Source organism: Panthera pardus, unplaced genomic scaffold, assembly GCF_024362965.1.
Source record: "Panthera pardus isolate Hobbes unplaced genomic scaffold, ASM2436296v1 HiC_scaffold_17, whole genome shotgun sequence".
Taxonomy (NCBI): domain Eukaryota; kingdom Metazoa; phylum Chordata; class Mammalia; order Carnivora; family Felidae; genus Panthera; species Panthera pardus.
Genome location: NW_026526732.1, coordinates 27179643 through 27199784, shown reverse-complemented (window position 1 = coordinate 27199784; position 20142 = coordinate 27179643). Strand labels below are relative to the sequence as shown.

General features: G+C 40.4%; 1 protein-coding gene across 1 annotated transcript; it reads left to right on the top strand.

Moving 5' to 3' along the window:
* Positions 1–13744: 13744 nt before the first annotated feature.
* Positions 13745–19071, top strand: SMIM28 (small integral membrane protein 28). Its single transcript, XM_053905300.1, has 2 exons — positions 13745–14049; positions 18685–19071. The coding sequence occupies exons 1-2, from the start codon at positions 13939–13941 to the stop codon at positions 19069–19071; spliced, it is 498 nt and encodes a 165-aa protein (XP_053761275.1). The 5' UTR covers positions 13745–13938.
* The last annotated feature ends 1071 nt before the right edge of the window (positions 19072–20142 follow it).

The window sequence follows — 20142 nt, the reverse complement described above, 5'->3', positions numbered from 1 at the left end:
TATCACAGTGAAACTGGCAAAATACAAGGATAAAGAGAAAATTCTGAAAGCAGCAAGGGATAAATGTGCCCTCACATATAAAGGGAGACCTATAAGACTCGTGACTGATCTCTCTTTTGAAACTTGGCAGGCCAGAAAGGCTTGGCACGAGATCTTCAGTGTGCTAAACAGAAAAAATATGCAGCCGAGAATCCTTTATCCAGCAAGTCTGTCATTTAGAATAGAAGGAGAGGTAAAGGTCTTCCCAAACAAACAAAAACTGAAGGAATTTGTCACCACTAAACCAGCCCTACAAGAGATCCTAAGGGGGATCCTGTGAGACAAAGTACCAGAGACATCACTACAAGCATAAAACATACAGACATCACAATGACTCTAAACCCATATCTTTCTATAATAACACTGAATGTAAATGGATTAAATGCACCAACCAAAAGACATAGGGTATCGGAATGGATAAAAAAACAAGACCCATCTATTTGCTGTCTACAAGAGACTCATTTTAGATCTGAGGACACCTTTAGATTGAGAGTGAGGGGATGGAGAACTATTTATCATGCTACTGGAAGCCAGAAGAAAGCTGGAGTAGCCATACTTATATCTGACAAACTAGACTTTAAATTAAAGGCTGTAACAAGAGATGAAGAAGGGCATTATATAATAACTACAGGGTCTATCCATCAGGAAGAGCTAACAAGTATAAATGTCTATGCGCCGAATACCGGAGCCCCCAAATATATAAAACAATTACTCATAAACATAAGCAACCTTATTCATAAGAATGTGGTAATTGCAGGGGACTTTAACACCCCACTTACAGAAATGGATAGATCATCTAGACACACAGTCAATAAAGAAACAAGGGCCCTGAATGATACATTGGATCAGATGGACTTGACAGATATATTTAGAACTCTGCATCCCAAAGCAACAGAATATACTTTCTTCTCGAGTGCACATGGAACATTCTCCAAGATAGATCACATACTGGGTCACAAAACAGCCCTTCATAAGTTTACAAGAATTGAAATTATACCATGCATACTTTCAGACCACAATGCTATGAAGCTTGAAATCAACCACAGGAAAAAGTCTGGAAAACCTCCAAAAGCATGGAGGTTAAAGAACACCCTACTAACGAATGAGTGGGTCAACCAGGCAATTAGAGAAGAAATTAAAAAATATATGGAAACAAACGAAAATGAAAATACAACAATCCAAACGCTTTGGGACGCAGTGAAGGCAGTCCTGAGAGGAAAATACATTGCAATCCAGGCCTATCTCCAGAAACAAGAAAAATCCCAAATACAAAATCTTACAGCACACCTAAAGGAAATAGAAGCAGAACAGCAAAGGCAGCCTAAACCCAGCAGAAGAAGAGAAATAATAAAGATCAGAGCAGAAATAAACAATATAGAATCTAAAAAAACTGTAGAGCAGATCAACGAAACCAAGAGTTGGTTTTTTGAAAAAATAAACAAAATTGACAAACCTCTAGCCAGGCTTCTCAAAAAGAAAAGGGAGATGACCCAAATCGATAAAATCATGAATGAAAATGGAATTATTACAACCAATCCCTCAGAGATAGAAACAATTATCAGGGAATATTATGAAAAATTATATGCCAACAAATTGGACAACCTGGAAGAAATGGACAAATTCCTAAACACCCACACACTTCCAAAACTCAATCAGGAGGAAATAGAAAGCTTGAACAGACCCATAACCAGCGAAGAAATCGAATCGGTTATCAAAAATCTCCCAACAAATAAGAGTCCAGGACCAGATGGCTTCCCAGGGGAGTTCTACCAGACGTTTAAAGCAGAGATAATACCTATCCTTCTCAAGCTATTCCAAGAAATAGAAAGGGAAGGAAAACTTCCAGACTCATTCTATGAAGCCAGTATTACTTTGATTCCTAAACCAGACAGAGACCCAGTAAAAAAAGAGAACTACAGGCCAATATCCCTGATGAATATGGATGCAAAAATTCTCAATAAGATACTAGCAAATCGAATTCAACGGCATGTAAAAAGAATTATTCACCATGATCAAGTGGGATTCATTCCTGGGATGCAGGGCTGGTTCAACATTCGCAAATCAATCAACGTGATACATCACATTAACAAAAAAAAAAAAAAGAGAAGAACCATATGATCCTGTCAACCGATGCAGAAAAGGCCTTTGACAAAATCCAGCACCCTTTCTTAATAAAAACCCTTGAGAAAGTCGGGATAGAAGGACCATACTTAAAGATCATAAAAGCCATTTATGAAAAGCCCACAGCTAATATCATCCTCAATGGGGAAAAACTGAGAGCTTTTTCCCTGAGATCAGTAACACGACAGGGATGTCCACTCTCATCGCTGTTGTTTAACATAGTGCTGGAAGTTCTAGCATCAGCAATCAGACAACAAAAGGAAATCAAAGGCATCAAAATTGGCAAAGATGAAGTCAAACTTTCGCTTTTTGCAGATGACATGATATTATACATGGAAAATCCGATAGACTCCACCAAAAGTCTGCTAGAACTGATACATGAATTCAGCAAAGTTACAGGATACAAAATCAATGTACAGAAATCAGTTGCATTCTTATACACTAACAATGAAGCAACAGAAAGACAAATAAAGAAACTGATCCCATTCACAATTGCACCAAGAAGCATAAAATACCTAGGAATAAATCTAACCAAAGATGTACAAGATCTGTATGCTGAAAACTATAGAAAGCTTATGAAGGTAATTGAAGAAGATTTAAAGAAATGGAAAGACATTCCCTGCTCATGGATTGGAAGAATAAATATTGTCAAAATGTCAATACTACCCAAAGCTATCTACACATTCAATGCAATCCCAATCAAAATTGCACGAGCATTCTTCTCGAAACTAGAACAAGCCATCCTAAAATTCATATGGAACCACAAAAGGCCCCGAATAGCCAAAGTAATTTTGAAGAAGAAGACCAAAGCAGGAGGTATCACAATCCCAGACTTTAGCCTCTACTACAAAGCTGTAATCATCAAGACAGCATGGTATTGGCACAAAAACAGACACATAGACCAATGGAATAGAATAGAAACCCCAGAACTAGACCCACAAACGTATGGCCAACTCATCTTTGACAAAGCAGGAAAGAACATCCAATGGAAAAAAGACAGTCTCTTTAACAAATGGTGCTGGGAGAACTGAACAGCAACATGCAGAAGGTTGCAACTAGACCACTTTCTCACACCATTCACAAAAATAAACTCAAAATGGATAAAGGACCTGAATGTGAGACAGGAAACCATCAAAACCTTAGAGGAGAAAGCAGGAAAAGACCTCTCTGACCTCAGCCATAGCAATCTCTTACTCGACACATCCCCAAAGGCAAGGGAATTAAAAGCAAAAGTGAATTACTGGGACCTTATGAAGATAAAAAGCTTCTGCACAGCAAAGGAAACAACCAACAAAACTAAAAGGCAACCAACGGAATGGGAAAAGATATTTGCAAATGACATATCGGACAAAGGGCTAGTATCCAAAATCTATAAAGAGCTCACCAAACTCCACACCCGAAAAACAAATAACCCAGTGAAGAAATGGGCAGAAAACATGAACAGACACTTCTCTAAAGAAGACATCCGGATGGCCAACAGGCACATGAAAAGATGTTCAACGTCGCTCCTTATCAGGGAAATACAAATCAAAACCACACTCAGATATCACCTCACGCCAGTCAGAGTGGCCAAAATGAACAAATCAGGAGACTATAGATGCTGGCGAGGATGTGGAGAAACGGGAACCCTCTTGCACTGTTGGTGGGAATGCAAATTGGTGCAGCCGCTCTGGAAAGCAGTGTGGAGGTTCTTCAGAAAATTAAAAATAGACCTACCCTATGACCCAGCAATAGCACTGCTAGGAATTTACCCATGGGATACAGGAGTACTGATGCATAGGGGCACTTGTACCCCAATGTTTATAGCAGCACTCTCAACAATAGCCAAATTATGGAAAGAGCCTAAATGTCCATCAACTGATGAATGGATAAAGAAATTGTGGTTTATATACACAATGGAATACTACGTGGCAATGAGAAAGAATGAAATATGGCCTTTTGTAGCAACGTGGATGGAACTGGAGAGTGTGATGCTAAGTGAAATAAGCCATACAGAGAAAGACAGATACCATATGGTTTCACTCTTATGTGGATCCTGAAAAACTTAACAGAAACCCATGGGGGAGGGGAAGGAAAAAAAAAAAAAGAGGTTAGAGTGGGAGAGAGCCAAAGCATAAGAGACTGTTAAAAACTGAGAACAAACTGAGGGTTGATGGGGGGTGGGAGGGAGGGGAGGGTGGGTGATGGGTATTGAGGAAGGCACCTTTTGGGATGAGCACTGGGTGTTGTATGGAAACCAATTTGACAATAAATTTCATATATTAAAAAAAATAAATAAATAAATCTGTTTTGTCTGATAAAAAAAAAAAAAGAAGGGCACTTGCTGGGATGGGCCCTGGGTATAGTATGTAAGTGATGAATCACTAAATTCTACTCCTGAAACCAACACTACACTATATGTTAACTTGAATTTAAATTTAAAAAAAAAAGAAAAAAGGAGATGAAAGGGGTCTAAATGATATGAAAAAATGTAAGGTTTGAAACTTAAAACACTGGGTAGCCAAGAATTTCAGAATTGCCAATGAACTACATCTCATCCATCATCCTCAGAGTACCAGCCATGGGCTATAGACTATGGGGAAGCAGCGATTCCTGAGAACTAGGTTAAGTACAGTAACCAGAAGATAACTAAGGACACTCCCACAGGACAGATAATCGCCATGACGATGGTGCACACAATAGAGCATTGAGCCACAGATCAAGGAAACTTATGGAAAGTTTCATAGGCAAGCTGACATTTGGGCTGGACATTTATTAAAACTCTGCTCATTCTCGGGGCGCCTGGGTGGCGCAGTCGGTTAAGCGTCCGACTTCAGCCAGGTCACGATCTTGCGGTCCGTGAGTTCGAGCCCCGCATCGGGCTCTGGGTTGATGGCTCGGAGCCTGGAGCCTGTTTCCGATTCTGTGTCTCCCTCTCTCTCTGCTCCTCCCCCGTTCATGCTCTGTCTCTCTCTGTCCCAAAAATAAATTAAAAACGTTGAAAAAAAAAAATTAAAAAAAAAAAAAAAAACTCTGCTCATTCTCAACCAAAAGGATAAAAAGAAAATTCCAAAACCAAAGATGAAAGACAACTGTCAGGCCATTGCTTAAGCATTTGAAAAATAGCATGAATGAAGAATTATTTAAAGTATATGTGTTATGGGCTGAAGTGTGTCCCCTTCCCCCCAAATTCATTTGCTGAAGCCTAATTCCCAGTACCTCGGAACGTGACTGTATTTAAAGGTAGGGATCTAATCCATCTTCAAAGACATAAAGTAGCTCACACGAGAGCACAGAAAGACAGCCATCCACAAGCCAAGGACAGAGACCTCAAAAGAAACCAACCCCACCGACACTTTGATCTCAAACTTCTTGTCTCCAGACTTGTGAGAAAGTCTACAGTTTAAGCCACCTAGTCTGTGGTACCCTGTATGGCAAGACCAGCAAACTAATACAATATAGTACACTTAAAATGATGCAAAAAATCCTGTGTGTCCTATAATATTCAAAGTGTATTGTCTAATTAAAAAAAAAAAAAAAACCAGACATGGGGTGCCTGGGTGGCTCAGTCGGTTAAGTGTCCGACTTCGGCTCAGGTCACGATCTTGTGGTTCACGAGTTCGAGCCCCGCGTCGGGCTCTGTCCAAGCTGACAGCTTGGAGCCTGGAGCCTTCTTCGGATTCTGTGTCTCCCTCTCTCTCTGACCCTCCCCCCATTCATGCTCTGTCTCTGTCTCAAAAATAAATAAACGTTAACAAAAAATTAAAAAAAAAAACAGACATGGATAGAATGATCCAATTTTTTTTCCAAAAGAAAAAACCGTGCAACTAAATGCATAAGTATAAAAAGATGACAAAAATTTTTTAAAAATAAAAATAGGGGAAACTGGGGGTGTGTTAAAGAGGTATATGGGAACTCTGTGCTTTTTGCTCAATTTTTTTTATGAACCTAAAACTACTGGGAAAAAAATTAAGTCTATTAATTTAAAAGAAAAAAATTAAAATATCAGGTCATTCAAGTTGGGGGGTAGGGCTGGGGTGATCTAAGATCTTTGAAAAAAATGATTAAGATCTGGGCACCTGGGTGGCTCAACTGGGTGGGTGTCCAACTTCGGTTCAGGTCGTGATCTCATGGTTCAAGGGTTAAAGTCCCACATCAGGCTTTGCACTGACCGTGTAGAACCTGCTTCAGATTCTCTGTCTCCCTCTCTCTCTGCCCCTACCCTGATCATGCTGTCTCCCTCTCTCTTTCTCTCTCTCTCAAAAATAAATAAACACTGGGGCACCTGGGTGGCTCAGTCAGTTAAACATCCAATTTTGTCTCAGGTCATGATCTCATGGTTTCTGAGTTTAAGCCCTGCGTCAGGCTCTGTGCTGACAGCTCAGAGCCTGGAGCCTGCTTCAAATTCTGGGTCTCCCTCTGTCTTTGCCCCTCCCCAACTCGGGCTCTCTCTATCTCTCCTTCAAAAATAAATAAACCTTAAAAAAGTGAAAATAAACATTTAAAAAAAGATTAAGATCTCAATAAAATATTCAGAACCCTTCAACCAACAATTAGAGCAGTCATGGTTTTCAACCACACATGGAATGCTTAGAGAAAAACTAACCACATATTTTTATTAAGCTACAAGTTTAAAGAACTGCTATCATATCAGTATGTTCTCTAAAAACAACAAAACTTATTTATAAATTTAAAAAAGTGTAGGGGCACCTGGGTGGCTCAGGCGGTTGAGCGTCCGACTTTGGCTCAGGTCATGATCTCACAGTCTGTGAGTTCCGGCCCCACGTGGGGCTCTGTGCTGACAGCTCAGAGCCTGGAACCTGCTTCAAATTCTCGGTCTCCCTCTCTCTCTGCCCTCCCCCACTCATGCTCTGTCTGTCTGTCTCTCTCTGTCAAAGATAAATAAACATTAAAAAAAATTTTTTTTTAATGTGTAAACAGGAAATCCTCTGACGGGTAGAAATTAAATGCATGTCTAAGTCTTGGGTCAGGGCGCATGGGTGGCTCAGTCGATTAAGCATCTGACTTCGGCTCAGGTCATGATCTCACAGTTAGTGAGTTTGAGCCCCACATGGGGCTCTGTGCTGACAGCTCAGAGTCTGGAGCCTGCTTCGGATTCTGTGTCTCCCTCTCTCTCTCTCTCTGCCCTTCCCCCACTAGTGCTCTATCTCTCTCTGTCTCAAAAATAAACAAACACTAAAAAGATTTTTTTAAATAAATAAATAAATCAGTCCGGGTCAAATAAAAAGAATTGAAATTTAAAAATACTCAGAACTAAGTAATAAAAGTTAGATACATCAAAATTTGGAGAAAGCAGCTAAAGTGATTGTCAGAGGGTAACTTATAGCCCTACCTACTCATAAAGAAAATAAAACTAAAAATGTCCAGAGTTAAGCATTCATCTCAAGAAATTTAGAACCATCAGAACAGCAAAACACATTCAAAGAAAACAGAAAAGAAACAGAGTGGAAATTCATGAAATCGAAAAGACAGAATCAAGAAGCCCAATATGATCTTTAGAAAAGATTAATAGAATTGACAAATCCACAGTCTTGTTCAAAGATGAAAACAATTAGGAAGCACAAATGAAATTGGGGGTGAAAAAGGACATAACCAGAGATACAGGGGGGATTTACAGAGAATGAAAATCAATGATGCCAATAAACTTGAAAACATAAAAGTCCTTTGAAATAAGGACTGTACACAGGTACAGCCCAGTGTATCGACCCACTGATTCAAGTGCCAGCACTGTGGAGTTTGAATAGGGACCTCCACGGAGCAGGAAATGAGTCCAGGACCCAGATGTAGCTCCAGTCGCTCCCGGATTCATAGTCTAAGTACATGCAATCCAATAATCTTCTGGTGAAGTCATCTTCCTGACAGCGGTCAATAGAGAAATCCAGACGGCTTGTAAAGGGGTTCCTACTTCCCAAAGCAAATATCTGAGTTCCCACTGAATGTTAGGACTGGACTGGGCTTTCAGAGACCGTGACTTCAAAAACAATTGTTCATCTTCAATTAGTGAGGTCGAGAAAGACTTTGGGGCCATCTCAACACAGAATATAACCTATGAACTAGTGAAAGCATGTACACAGCACAGAAGCAGGCGGAAGATGTGGTCATTGACTGTGTCTGGGCTGATGGCGATAGAGGCAGGTCAGGAAAAATGTGAAAACACACACACACACACGCCCACAAACAATGCTAGAGAAAGGAGTTTGAAGGCAACTGATTTTTCCTATGAGGACTCATTTTTATAGCCATGCAACATTTGTCACCTCTAGGATTCGCATCAAGCTTAAGGCAACTACACCTAAGAAAAGAGGAACAGCCCCCATTATCCTAAATTTCCTTTGCTCACAGTGAGGTGTGGTTACATCCAGACCTTATTTCCGGGAATTGCATAATCTTGGAAAACCTTGGAAAATTGTTTAATTTTTATTATTTAATTTTTAATTTTAATTTTAAAAAATTTCTGAATCCTTCATCTCCCAATCTGCAAATTTAGAAATAATTCTTATAATTCAGAGTTGTAAAAAAAAATAGATAATATAATAATATATGACAGTTTAGGCATTAAATAATGGGGTTCCTCCACCCAACTCCCTGTCATATATATGAACAAAGAAAATATGTACAAATTACATGAGGATTTTTAATCTAAATGCATCCACCTACCTAGTTCCAATTTTAAATTCAACAGTATCAATTTAATTTCAAAACATTTGCGATCATTATGTTTTTAAACGTAGTTTTAACATTTACATTTGAGAGAGAGAGACAGAGACAGAGGTTCAGGGGGGAGGGGCAGAGAGAAAGGGAGAAACAATCTGAAGCAGGCACAAACTGCAAGACCATGACCTGAGCCAAAGTCAGACACTCAACCAACTGAGCCACCCAGGACCCCCTTGTGATCATTATTCTACTTTAATTATATCTAGATTTTCCTTGATTCTAGGTATAGAGATCTAAAGGCCAAATATTTGAAAAGACCCAAGTTCATGACTAGAGAACACAGTATGCTCATACAGTTCATATCCTGCTTTCTGATTTGGGGGAAGAATTGATATTTTTTAAAATATTCTTCCATTGTAGGTAGGAATTTAAAAATAGTTGACTGAAGGAGAAAGGAAATTTCTGGAGTGATGGAAATGTTTTATGTATTTTATAGGTTTTACGTGGTGATTACAGGGGTAAATAAACTGTCAAAATTCATCAAACTGAACTCACAAGATCTTTGAGCTTAGACTCACTAAAATCTGCCCATAAGAACGCTAAGATTCTGTTTTATGTCAATTGTAGCTTTATAAAATTTCTTTTAATCTTTTGTTCAAAATGGAAGTCTTCCTTTTCCACAAGTGTTCATATTTTTCCAAAGTAAACTTCGTATCAATAATTTTTCCTTTTTTATCGTCATACTTGTTTCTTTAAAAAATCATTTCTGGCTCATCTTCTTCTTTCAGTCCATATTGCTAGTGGATTTAGTCACATTGTTTGGGTCTCTTCCCTTCCAGACGATCAGGGACAAAGTTGACAAAACCCAAGGCCAGAACTGACCCTTGGGTGAACCCCTGGTCTCCATGGAACTCTGGTTCTGGCAGAATGACTCATCACCGTGCTCCCTGTTGTCTACTGATTAGTTTTCAGTCCTCCTAATCAAATAGAAGCTTATTTGATTCCTATAATCGCCATCTGGAGAAAGTACGCTGACCAGTTTGCTAAAATTCAAATGTATTTGCTAGTTTAGAATTAATGGTGGGAAAAAAATACTACTGTTCTATATGCATCTTTAGTTCATTTCAATCTTCCCCTACCATGAGTTTTCAGGGACTTTTCCTCCCTTACTGACCCCTCCATTATTTCACATATGTGAAACAGCTAAAGCAAATTCCCTTGGGCCCAACTGATCTACAAACCAGCAGATCCAGAAAACCAAGGAGTCTTGGTAATTCTTGAAAACATAATATCTATATTCATAGAAAAATTTAAAATGTTGATCAGCAAAAAGAACCATAGTCCCATAAAAAAAAAAACCTCATATTTCTGCCACTTAGAAAAAATACCGCTGTTAACGTTGACTTTTTTTTGATATGCAGAGACATTAAAATGTATAATAAAGATGCAGTTTCCTGAAAAGTTTCTCTTAATATGTGGTAAGCATTTTACAGTTTTCTGGTACTTACTTTCAGATGCTAATCTGTCTTTATATGTGGATATCTTATTAGCCAATTATCATTTTGTAGGATTTTTAATAATTTCCTGTTGTTTGTTATCATGGACGTTCAAAGTGTGTTAAAACGGCTTTCGATAATATAATACCTTTGAATATTCATCAAATTCTTTTTTTTTATTTTTAAATTTTTTTCAGATTATTTCCTAAGGATGAATTCCTAGAAGTGGAATTGCTGAGGGTGGACATATATTGATGGCTTCTTTTCTCTGTTATCTATTAACTTGTTCTGTTTTGGTATGTAACTCTACTTTGGTATGGAACACTACCTCTCTATGCAGCTACTGCATCATTCTTTTGTTCCCCTTTCAGGCAAAAATAACCCAAAGTTTTTGATATTCACTATCTCCAATTCTGCTCCGCCTTTTCTCTCTTATAACCATTCCATTCAAGCTTTGCCCCAGCCACCCCACCAAAACTGCTCTTGTCCAAATAACCAATGGCACCCTTTCCCCACAACCCATTTTGTTAAATCCCGTAGTAAGTCTCATCCATCATCTTACTTGGTTCCACAGTAGCTTTTGAGACAGAGGATCAATCCCTCTTTCTAGAAACATTTCTTCCCTTGGATTCCAGGATACCAGACATTCTTGGCTTCTCTTACACCTGACTGGCCACTCCCTTTGTCTCCCCATCCTACTGATCTTAAGCCTTTTGGTGAGCTCATCAAGTCTTGTAGTTTTCAATACCAACTCCCTGACAATGGGTTCCAACTATTGTCTGTGGTCTAGTCCTCAATCCTGAATTCAAATTCAAATACCCAAATTCCCACACATTGCAAACTTAGCATGTCCAAACTCAATTCTGAATCTTTATTCTTCTCGTGTAAAACCAAAACCTAATAACCTGCCCCATCCAGCGGTCATCCTTCCTGTTGCTCGAGCCTAAAACAGAATGCTCCTTGGTTTCTTTTCCCCCATTTTGCATCACTTTCAGTTCTTTCAGAAATCTTGTTGGGTCTATTCCTAAAAATCTATCTAGAACGTCATCACCTCCACTGCTACTACTCTGGTCCAGTGTTTCTTCCCTGGATTATTACAAGAGCCCCTAGCTGGCCTCCCTGCTTTTGTCCTAATTCCTACACCTATTTCAAACACAGATGAGCCTGAGTTATCCTTTTAAAATAGAAGTCAGATCTTGTCACTCCTCTGCTCAAAATGCTACATGACCACTCCATTTTTCTTAGAGTAAAAGCCAAAATTCTTACAATGCTCTATAAATTCTACATTCTATGCTGTCCTAACACCTCCCACATATTCTCTCTCTCTCTCTCTCTCTCTCTCTCCCCTTGTCTCCTGCTTTTTTCCTAGCTCCAGCCACCCTGAAGTTCTAGTCATTCTGAGAACTTACCAGGCATGTATCTGCCTCAGGACCTTTGCACTGGCTATTCCCTTGGTCTGTAATGCTTTTCTGATAACTTCATGGCTGAATCCCTTGCATCCTTCAGCTTTCTGTGCAAATATCACTTGCCCTGAGGTCCCAGTTGACTTCCCCTTTTAAAAGCCCCCCTCCTTCCACATTTACTTTGCTCCTCTTCTTTTCCTCGATAGCATTTATCACCTTCTGATATATACATTTTACTTGTGTGATTTGTTTCTCTTGGTCCCCAAAAATGTATCCATAAAAGCAGGAATCTCTATCTGATTCATTCAATGCCGGAGGAAGGTCAACATTTCAGATGCATACGTAATGTTTTTGATCCAGATTTCCACTTTGCTTCTCCAGAAATGAAAGTATTTACGTAATAAGGTAGAGAAGGAGTTGAGGACATAGTCCTGGCAAAGCCACAGACACGCAAAATAGCAAATAATAAATAAACAAACAGGTCAGGTGTTCTGGATTTAACAGCGTGGGGATGCAGGATTGGCTGCAAATAGGAATTCATCAGCTGAACAAGGCAGTTATGTAACTAAGAGCACAAAATCAACTTACTCCATGATAAGAAATAAAAGGATGAAGTGACAAAGGAGTTCCACACTAAGATACTGATCTGGGCCCTGGGAAACTTCGTGAAAACTTTTACCACAAATAAGTTTGGCAAAGAGCCAGACTTCATCAAGGAGGGCAGCTGTCTTTGGAAGAGTAAGGAAAACTAGGGCTCCTCCTAAGAAAATTGGATCTATCTAAAACTGTATTGAGTTTACCACCTCACCCCAGAAACCTGTTCATAGGCCACCATGAGCCAATGTTGGAGAACCCTAATTAACAAAAAACAACAGGGGCACCTGGTGGCTCAGCTGGTTAAGTATCCGACTTCAGCTAAGGTCATGATCTAGTGGTTCCTGGGTCGGAGCCCCGCACCCGGCCCTCCTCTGTCGGAGCGGAGTTGCTTTGGAGTCTCTCTCTCTCTCTCTCTCTCTCTCTCCCTCCCTCCCTCCCTCCCTCCCTCCCTCCGCCCCTCCCACGTATGGGCTCTTTCTCTCTCTCTCTCAAAAATAGATAAACATTACCAAAAAATTTTTAAGAAAAAAATAGTAATCATAGTTAAGAAATACTATTTCAGGGACGCCTGGGTGGCTCAGTCAGTTAAGTGTCCAACTCTTGGTTTTGGCTCAAGTTATGATCTCAGGGTTCATGGGTTCAAGCCCCTAGTTGGGCTCTGCACTAACAGCATGGAGCCTGCTTGGGATTCTCTCTCTCTTTCTCTGCTCCTCCCCTGCTCGTGTGTGTGTGTGTGTGTGTGTGCGCGCGCGCGTGTGTGTGCACGTGCACACACACTCTCAAAATAAATAAATAAACTTTTTAAAAAAGAGATACTATTTCAGCATCATGACAGTTGCTTGGATGGAAATGATGCTTAGGTCAGGATGTGGGTAGTTGCAATACTGAAATGCAGTATTTTGAATAAATATTTGAAACTGACGTTTACTCTGCTAAAAGAAAGAGAATCCAACCACCACGTCTTAAACGTTCAATTCTCCATAAACACGTAGAATTAAACATCCCAAGGTTACCTCCGTGAATGCTCAAATTGAAAGTTTTTTTATTTTAAGCTTGGTATAATTTTATAAAGTTCCCAAGATAATCAAAAGAAATACTACTTAAGTATCGGTAATTTTTTTTTAACTGAAACCAGAAAATATTTCTTCCAAACAATCTGAGCTATTGTGTGTCTGGCTTCTGTACAACTTTGTCATTAACATCCTTCAACTAAATAATTCACTAAAATGTTATAAAGCAGTCCTGCTTCTCTACCGAATACCCCTTCTCTCTGTGTCATAGAACACAGAAATAATTAAAGGAAATTCCGCTTGGGTAGTTTTACTGTAACAATGCTAATGCAGAGACGTCCTCTGTCCAAAATCTATTTCACGTCTGACATCTGATGCCAATCCTTACCGTGAGAAAGGCCACGAAAACAAATGCGGAGGCACTGAATTTAAATACAGTCAGTCCTGGGAGGTCTCTCTGATTGGTCTCTCCTCCTGGTTGCCACTCGTCAAAGAACGAATTTACCAACAGCCATCAGCCGAGCACATCCAAGCTGGATGGAGGCCGCACGCAGGCGGTGTTGTTGAAATCTGGGCAGCGAGGTAGAAGGGTGGCCGGTGCGTCAGTCGGATGGAAACATGCGGGGACTGATGGCCAGCAGCTGGAGGAAGTATGGACACGCTGGCAGGGGGACACATGAGTGGTTAACTAGCGAATCAAGCCTACCTCTCCCGGAAACCCAGCTGCAGGTCTGTACCCATGACTTAAGCCTTTTCTTCCCCCCAAAGTATCTTGGTCAGTTTTAAAGCCAACAATGCCTGTATCCGTAGGATCTTAAAACTTAGTGGCCGCATTTTACTCCCTGGGGATGACAGAAAGCTGACTTCACGGACTGGCACGGTCTGGGGAAGTAACGTGAAAGTTGCCGTCTTTTGACAATGATGAATTCAAGTGAAACTTGCCACAGAGATGTTCCAAGAACTCGTGATAGGTCAGACTTCTCCCAGAAATAACCTGAGGGCAGGAGAGGGGACGACAGAGTTGTGGGCCTTGGTTTTAGGACTTTGTTCTTTACACAGGAAGCGATGTCTGCTTACAGGAAAACAAGAGGCCCCCCTGCAGCTCTCTGGCGGTGTGAGGAGGGGACAGTGTTGCTCCGAGAGTTAGAAGAAGCCACGGATCTTACCTCAGGGAGGGCAGCGGGTGGGGGGGGGGGGGGGGGTCAGGCAGGCTTTTGTCTCTAAGAAACACCAGCGGCTCGGCTTTGCCTGGGAAGTCACCAAAGAAGCCTCAACCTGAGGCAGCACCAGGGAAAAATATTTGTAGAAACCTAAGGACTCAATTAATGTTATCAGCAGGAGGGAAGCGAGGGATACTGCGGTCCCCAGAACAAAAGAGGGAAACCAACCTATTTTCTTCTCGTCTGGAACATCAGCTGAGGACACTGGTGTCTAAGTCCTCCCAAACTACCTCTTCCAGAAAGAAATTTTAGATGCATTTTATATATACTCACGTATATATTTATATTTACATTTTATGTTTATAATTGCATTTATACTTATGATTGTATATCCTTCAACAGTTACACTTTTGACTGAATATTTTTAGAGACGTTCCCTGAATAACAAAGTTCTTGCATCAATAGACACGTCAGAGAAATATTAAAAGAAACAACTTTGAGGGAAGTTAACAAACTAGAACATTTGACTGAAAAAGCAGACATCTGTGGGGCGCCTGGGAGGCTCAGTCAGTAAAGCGTCTGACTTTGGCTCAGGTCATGAGCTCAAGGGTCCCTGACTTTGAGCCCTGTGTTGAGCTCCGTGCTGACAGCTGGGAGCCTGGAACCTGCTTGGGATTCTGTGTCTCCCTCTCTCTCTGCCCCTCCCCCTCTCACACTCTCTCTCTCCCTCTCTGTCAAAAATGAATAAACATTTAAAAAAATTGCTTTAAAGTAGGCACCCTTTTTGCATTAAAAAAAAATCCAAAATAATTTGAACCAATACACCAAGAATTAGTGAAAGAGAAAATTAAGGATATCATAAATTTGTTCCGTATCTCTGTGCTTCTCTTCACTAGAAAAGGAGTTCTTTATGTCAAGAAATTGTCCTAATTTGCCATCTTAGATAAATCTTTTAGTGCCACTTTATATTTGGATACATTTGACTCAACCAGTGGAAGTACTGATTACAGGAAGGGACTATGTCCTTTCCCCTTCCAAAATTCTGCAACTAATTGCAAACTAATTGTAAAAAAAATGCAACGAGTATTGATAATTACCATAAATGGCATAGTTGTAAACAATAGTGTCTATCACACAAAACCTTTTAAATAGAACATTAAGTATCTTTATATTCTATGCATATTGAACTCAGAGAGTGTAACAGAGTATTTAAAATTTGATGGCCCCAACTGTTTAGAAACTATTATCATTCATATAATTGATGGAGAATGAAGAAAATTGAGTTATGCAAAACAGTCCAAGTTTATCAAGGTTGAAGAGTAATTGTTTTAAGCACCAAAAGTGATAACAGTTTTAACATTTTTATTGATTCGTCTAGAGAAAAAAATCTCAACATAGTTAAATTGCTTTTGACTCCAACTTGTTTTTTACTCATGGTAGTAAATTTATATTTATGAGTTCATCTATTCTTATAGCTTTTGTAATCAAAGTCGTATTATATCACAACAGATTTTAAGTTAGTAGTTTTGATAAATTAGATTATGCGTAAGAAAACAGAAAGAACCCATAATTTAGAAATACATCACATACATAAAATATATTACTAAAATATTTTTTTCTGAAAAAATACAGTCCTTATAATATAAACATAGTAATGCTAGGTTTTTTAATGTTCACTATATTTTCTAACCTTAGCAATACATTTCTAGACTTCTGTTTATCTTTTGTATTTTATTTTCTAGTAAATTTGACCATGTGAGTCCCTGAGATATAAATATTTATTATTCACCAAGTGCTTTACACACATTGATTCATTAAATTCTCATGCCAACCGTCCAAAAAAGATGTTACTATTTCCACTTCACAGAGAAGGAAACCCAGACCCATAGGGGACAAATAAATGGTCCAAAGTCACTCAGGTATTAGAAAGTCCTACTAGAGTTCAAAGCCAGGGCTATCACACTCCAAAACAAAAACAAAACTTTTAATTTTTATGCACTTCAAGCTAAAATACCTGAACTTACATCTTACCAAGAACAAACTATCTGGCAATATAAATATTAAATAAACTATCTAATTTTGTACCAAAATAACACACATAATTGTAAATTCTTCAGGATATAAAAAAGATTATACAACACTAGATGAGGTCATGGTCAGCAAAACAGTTGTTCTCACCCCCAAAATCAAGGAAAGACCCTCAACTCTCATAGTTTTATTATCATCAAAAGACATGGGGTATCAGAATGGATAAAAACACAAGATTCATCTATATGCGACCTACAAGAGACTCATTTTAGACATAAAGACACCTGCAGATCGAAAGTGAGGGGCTGGAGGGGCACCTGGGTGGCTCAGTCAGTTAAGCATTGACTTCAGCTCAGGTCATGATCTCGTGGTTCCTGAGTTTGAGCCCCACGTCAGGCTCTGTGCTAAAAGCTCAGAGCCTGGAGCTTGCTTCGGATTCTGTGTCTCCTTCTCTCTCTGCCCCTTCCCCACTCATATTCTCTCTCAAACATCAACAAACATGAAAGAAAGAAAGAAAGAAAGAAAGAAAGAAAGAAAGAAAGAAAGAAAGAAAGAAAGGAGAACCATCCATCATGCTAACGGACGTTATAATTTGTTTTAAATAAGAAGATAAAGAGTTTAGTATTTTGCTTGTTTGTTTGAAACACAATATAAGGCTTTAATTTTTTTTCTTCTGTAATAGTGGATACAAACATTACATTTGGTGCTGTATGAGTTGTATAACAGAGAGGTTGTTTTCTTTTTTTTTTTTTTTTAATACCTCACTACTTCTTAGCAGCTTTATTGAAAGCAGTGTGTATGCAATCTGGAACAGTATTTTTTATACTGCTTTTGTACCTTGCTGTTGAAGCATCATTTCATGGCTCTTATATTATTTACTCCCTCAAGAACCATCATTACCTTGTGAGCTAATAGTGTAAAATCAATACCTTCTAGGTTGCTTAAGAATTTATCTGCAATTTTTTTTTTAACCAGTGAACTTTCAAGAATATTTAATTTCATGTTTCCACTGAAGTTTGGCTGGGAGACGGGAAGCCCTGCAGAGGATTACTATCATAATAGCAAAGCACCAAATAGGCTTACACTTCAAAGATTTTACTCTAAGAAAATAACCAGACAATTAGTGTTTATACCAGACAGGGCTCACAAATAACTGGTATCTCAACGTATAGACACTGCAGAAATCCTCTCATGTCTAGCTTAATAACATCCTAGGGTAGGTAGGGTATTTAGGGGGTGGGGAGGTTGTTTGTTTTCTATAGGATTATAAGATTCATTAGACTTAATTGCTCAATTCAGGCTTTTTTCCCCTTTGAACAGATATAAACCAGCATGTTGCATGAATTTCAGCATGTGGCAGGAATTTGGCTGCAAACTAGTTGCTACACAGTCACTTAGAGAAATTTTAGGCTACGATATAATTTTTTCTTTAAAGAATTCAAAGTTTCCGTATTGATGCTACAGATATCGCAAAAACAAATGGAAGGAATTTTAAAATCTCATGCATCATAAGCATTAGCTATTAACTCAGATTTCAAATACTCTTTTTTAATGTTTTTTTATTTACTTTTGAGAGAGTGAGAGAGAGAGTGAGAGACAGCGTGAGCAGGGGAAGGGGCAGAGAAAGAGGGAGACACAGAATTCCAAGCAGGCTCCAGGCACAGAGCCCCACGTGAGGTTCGAACACTGGAACCACCAGATCATGACCTGAGCTGAAGTCAGATGCGTAAAGGCCTGAGACAGCCAGCCAGCCACCCCCTCAAATATTCTTTATTGTGACATGCACACATAACGATGTCAGAATTCATGCCAGCATTAAAGGATTTAAGTTCCATATGGTCCTTCGTGCGGCAATACAACATCATTGGGCTAGTTCTAAATTAAGTAAGTGCATAAATAGTTAAGAGCAGCCATTCGAAGAATGAGGGGTGGACCTACCGACGAAAACCTACTCTCCTACTGTAATATGAAATACCGTAGGATACCATCAACGTGTATTTTTGACATCTGCATTCCTATTTCATCATATAAATTCGCTTTATTTCCTGCGGGCTCCAGCTCATTGGCATAAAGAAATGACGACAGTGATTCTGAGAGTGGGAATGATGCTGAGAATCAAAAGGAAAGAGACTCTGCTTTCCTCTCCTCCTAACCCAGCTCTGTTCCCTCACTGCAGGGCACCCAGAAGGTAAGTTCCGCGAAAGACGACGTGGAGCCCTTCCTGTGCATCCTTCTTCCAGCGACCATCCTGCTCTTCCTGGCCTTTCTGCTGCTGTTCCTGTACCGCCACTGCCAGGCCGCTAGGCCCCGGGGGCAGGTGTTCAGCATCGACCTCCCAGAGCACCCCCCCTCGGCGGGAGAGGTCACGGACTTCCGGCCCGACCTCCCCTGGAGCGGCGAGCCTGGCTTCCCTTACTCCCCGCTGCCCCGGGAGGCGGCCCTCGTCCCGGCGTGCTCACCACCCTCCTACGAAGAGGCCACCAGGACCCGCCCTGGGGCAGGGACTCTGGATGCAGGCCTGCGGCGTCAGGAGGGGTCACCTGGCCCGGGGGAGCAGCTATAAACTGCACTCGGGAACTATTTCAAGCTAACAGAGAGCGCCCCCCACCCTGCCACTCCCCGGGGAAGGGAGCCGTAGGGGGGTTCCAGACCTTCCCTGCACTTCCCTGGCAGGCTCCAGCATGAATCAGGCGCTTCAGGCTGGGGGTGAAGCCTGACAAATGTCAATCTGGTTAGCCATCGTCACGCTCCGTGGGGAAAATTTCCCCTAAACATGTAACAGCCCTGAGAAAAATAGGAAAGTGCTACAGGGGTTGAGAAAAAACTAGGATTATTAGTCAGCCTAGGAAGTAGGTCTGAAGGAAAAGGAAAACATTGATCAGCCACAGGAGCCTGCTTTTGCCACCAAATAAAATGTGTCTGCCTACACACGTTTTTCAGGGTTTTATGGTCTCACTAGTGAGTTCCAGAAGGAAAACCTCTCTAGAGCTGCAGTGGCCAGTTGTGTTGTAAACAATGGTAAAGTAGGTTTCAGTATTAAGAATGAAAGTGCAGACATTTGCAAACACTTTAGTTAAAGAAGACAATAATAATAAAGCTCTCTGGAATTCTCTCCTGCCCGGTGTAGCTCTTGCTTACTTGTGTTCTGATCTGTCTCCTAGCGCAGGAAAAGGAGGAGGCTGTTGTGTGGGAACGTCTCACACTAGAACGTCGTGGTTGTCAGCGCTGTGGCAGGACAGGACAGGACAGAGTTGCTGCTTTCACACATCATCTTAGGGACACTATGGCTGAATACGGCCTTCCCCAAATAGAGTAAGAGAGTAGATATTGGTTTAACGTTGGAAAGTAAAGGTCCACATTTTGGGTCCCATGGTAAGAAGACATAGATTAGCTCTAACAGGGACCTCGTGAATCATATGGTCCAAACTCTTGCCTTACAGATAACAAAACTAGAACGCGGGGAGGTTAGGAAACGTGTCTGGGGTTAATGACCTCATAAAAGAGCTTGGGTGAGAAGCCTCTGTGCCCTGGGCTAGCGCACCAGATTTTCTAGGACAATTGCTAATGTGGAATTTCGGGTCGTGCTCTTGGCTGGGCACGAAGGCTCCCAACAGGAGAAGCCCAGCTGAGTTTG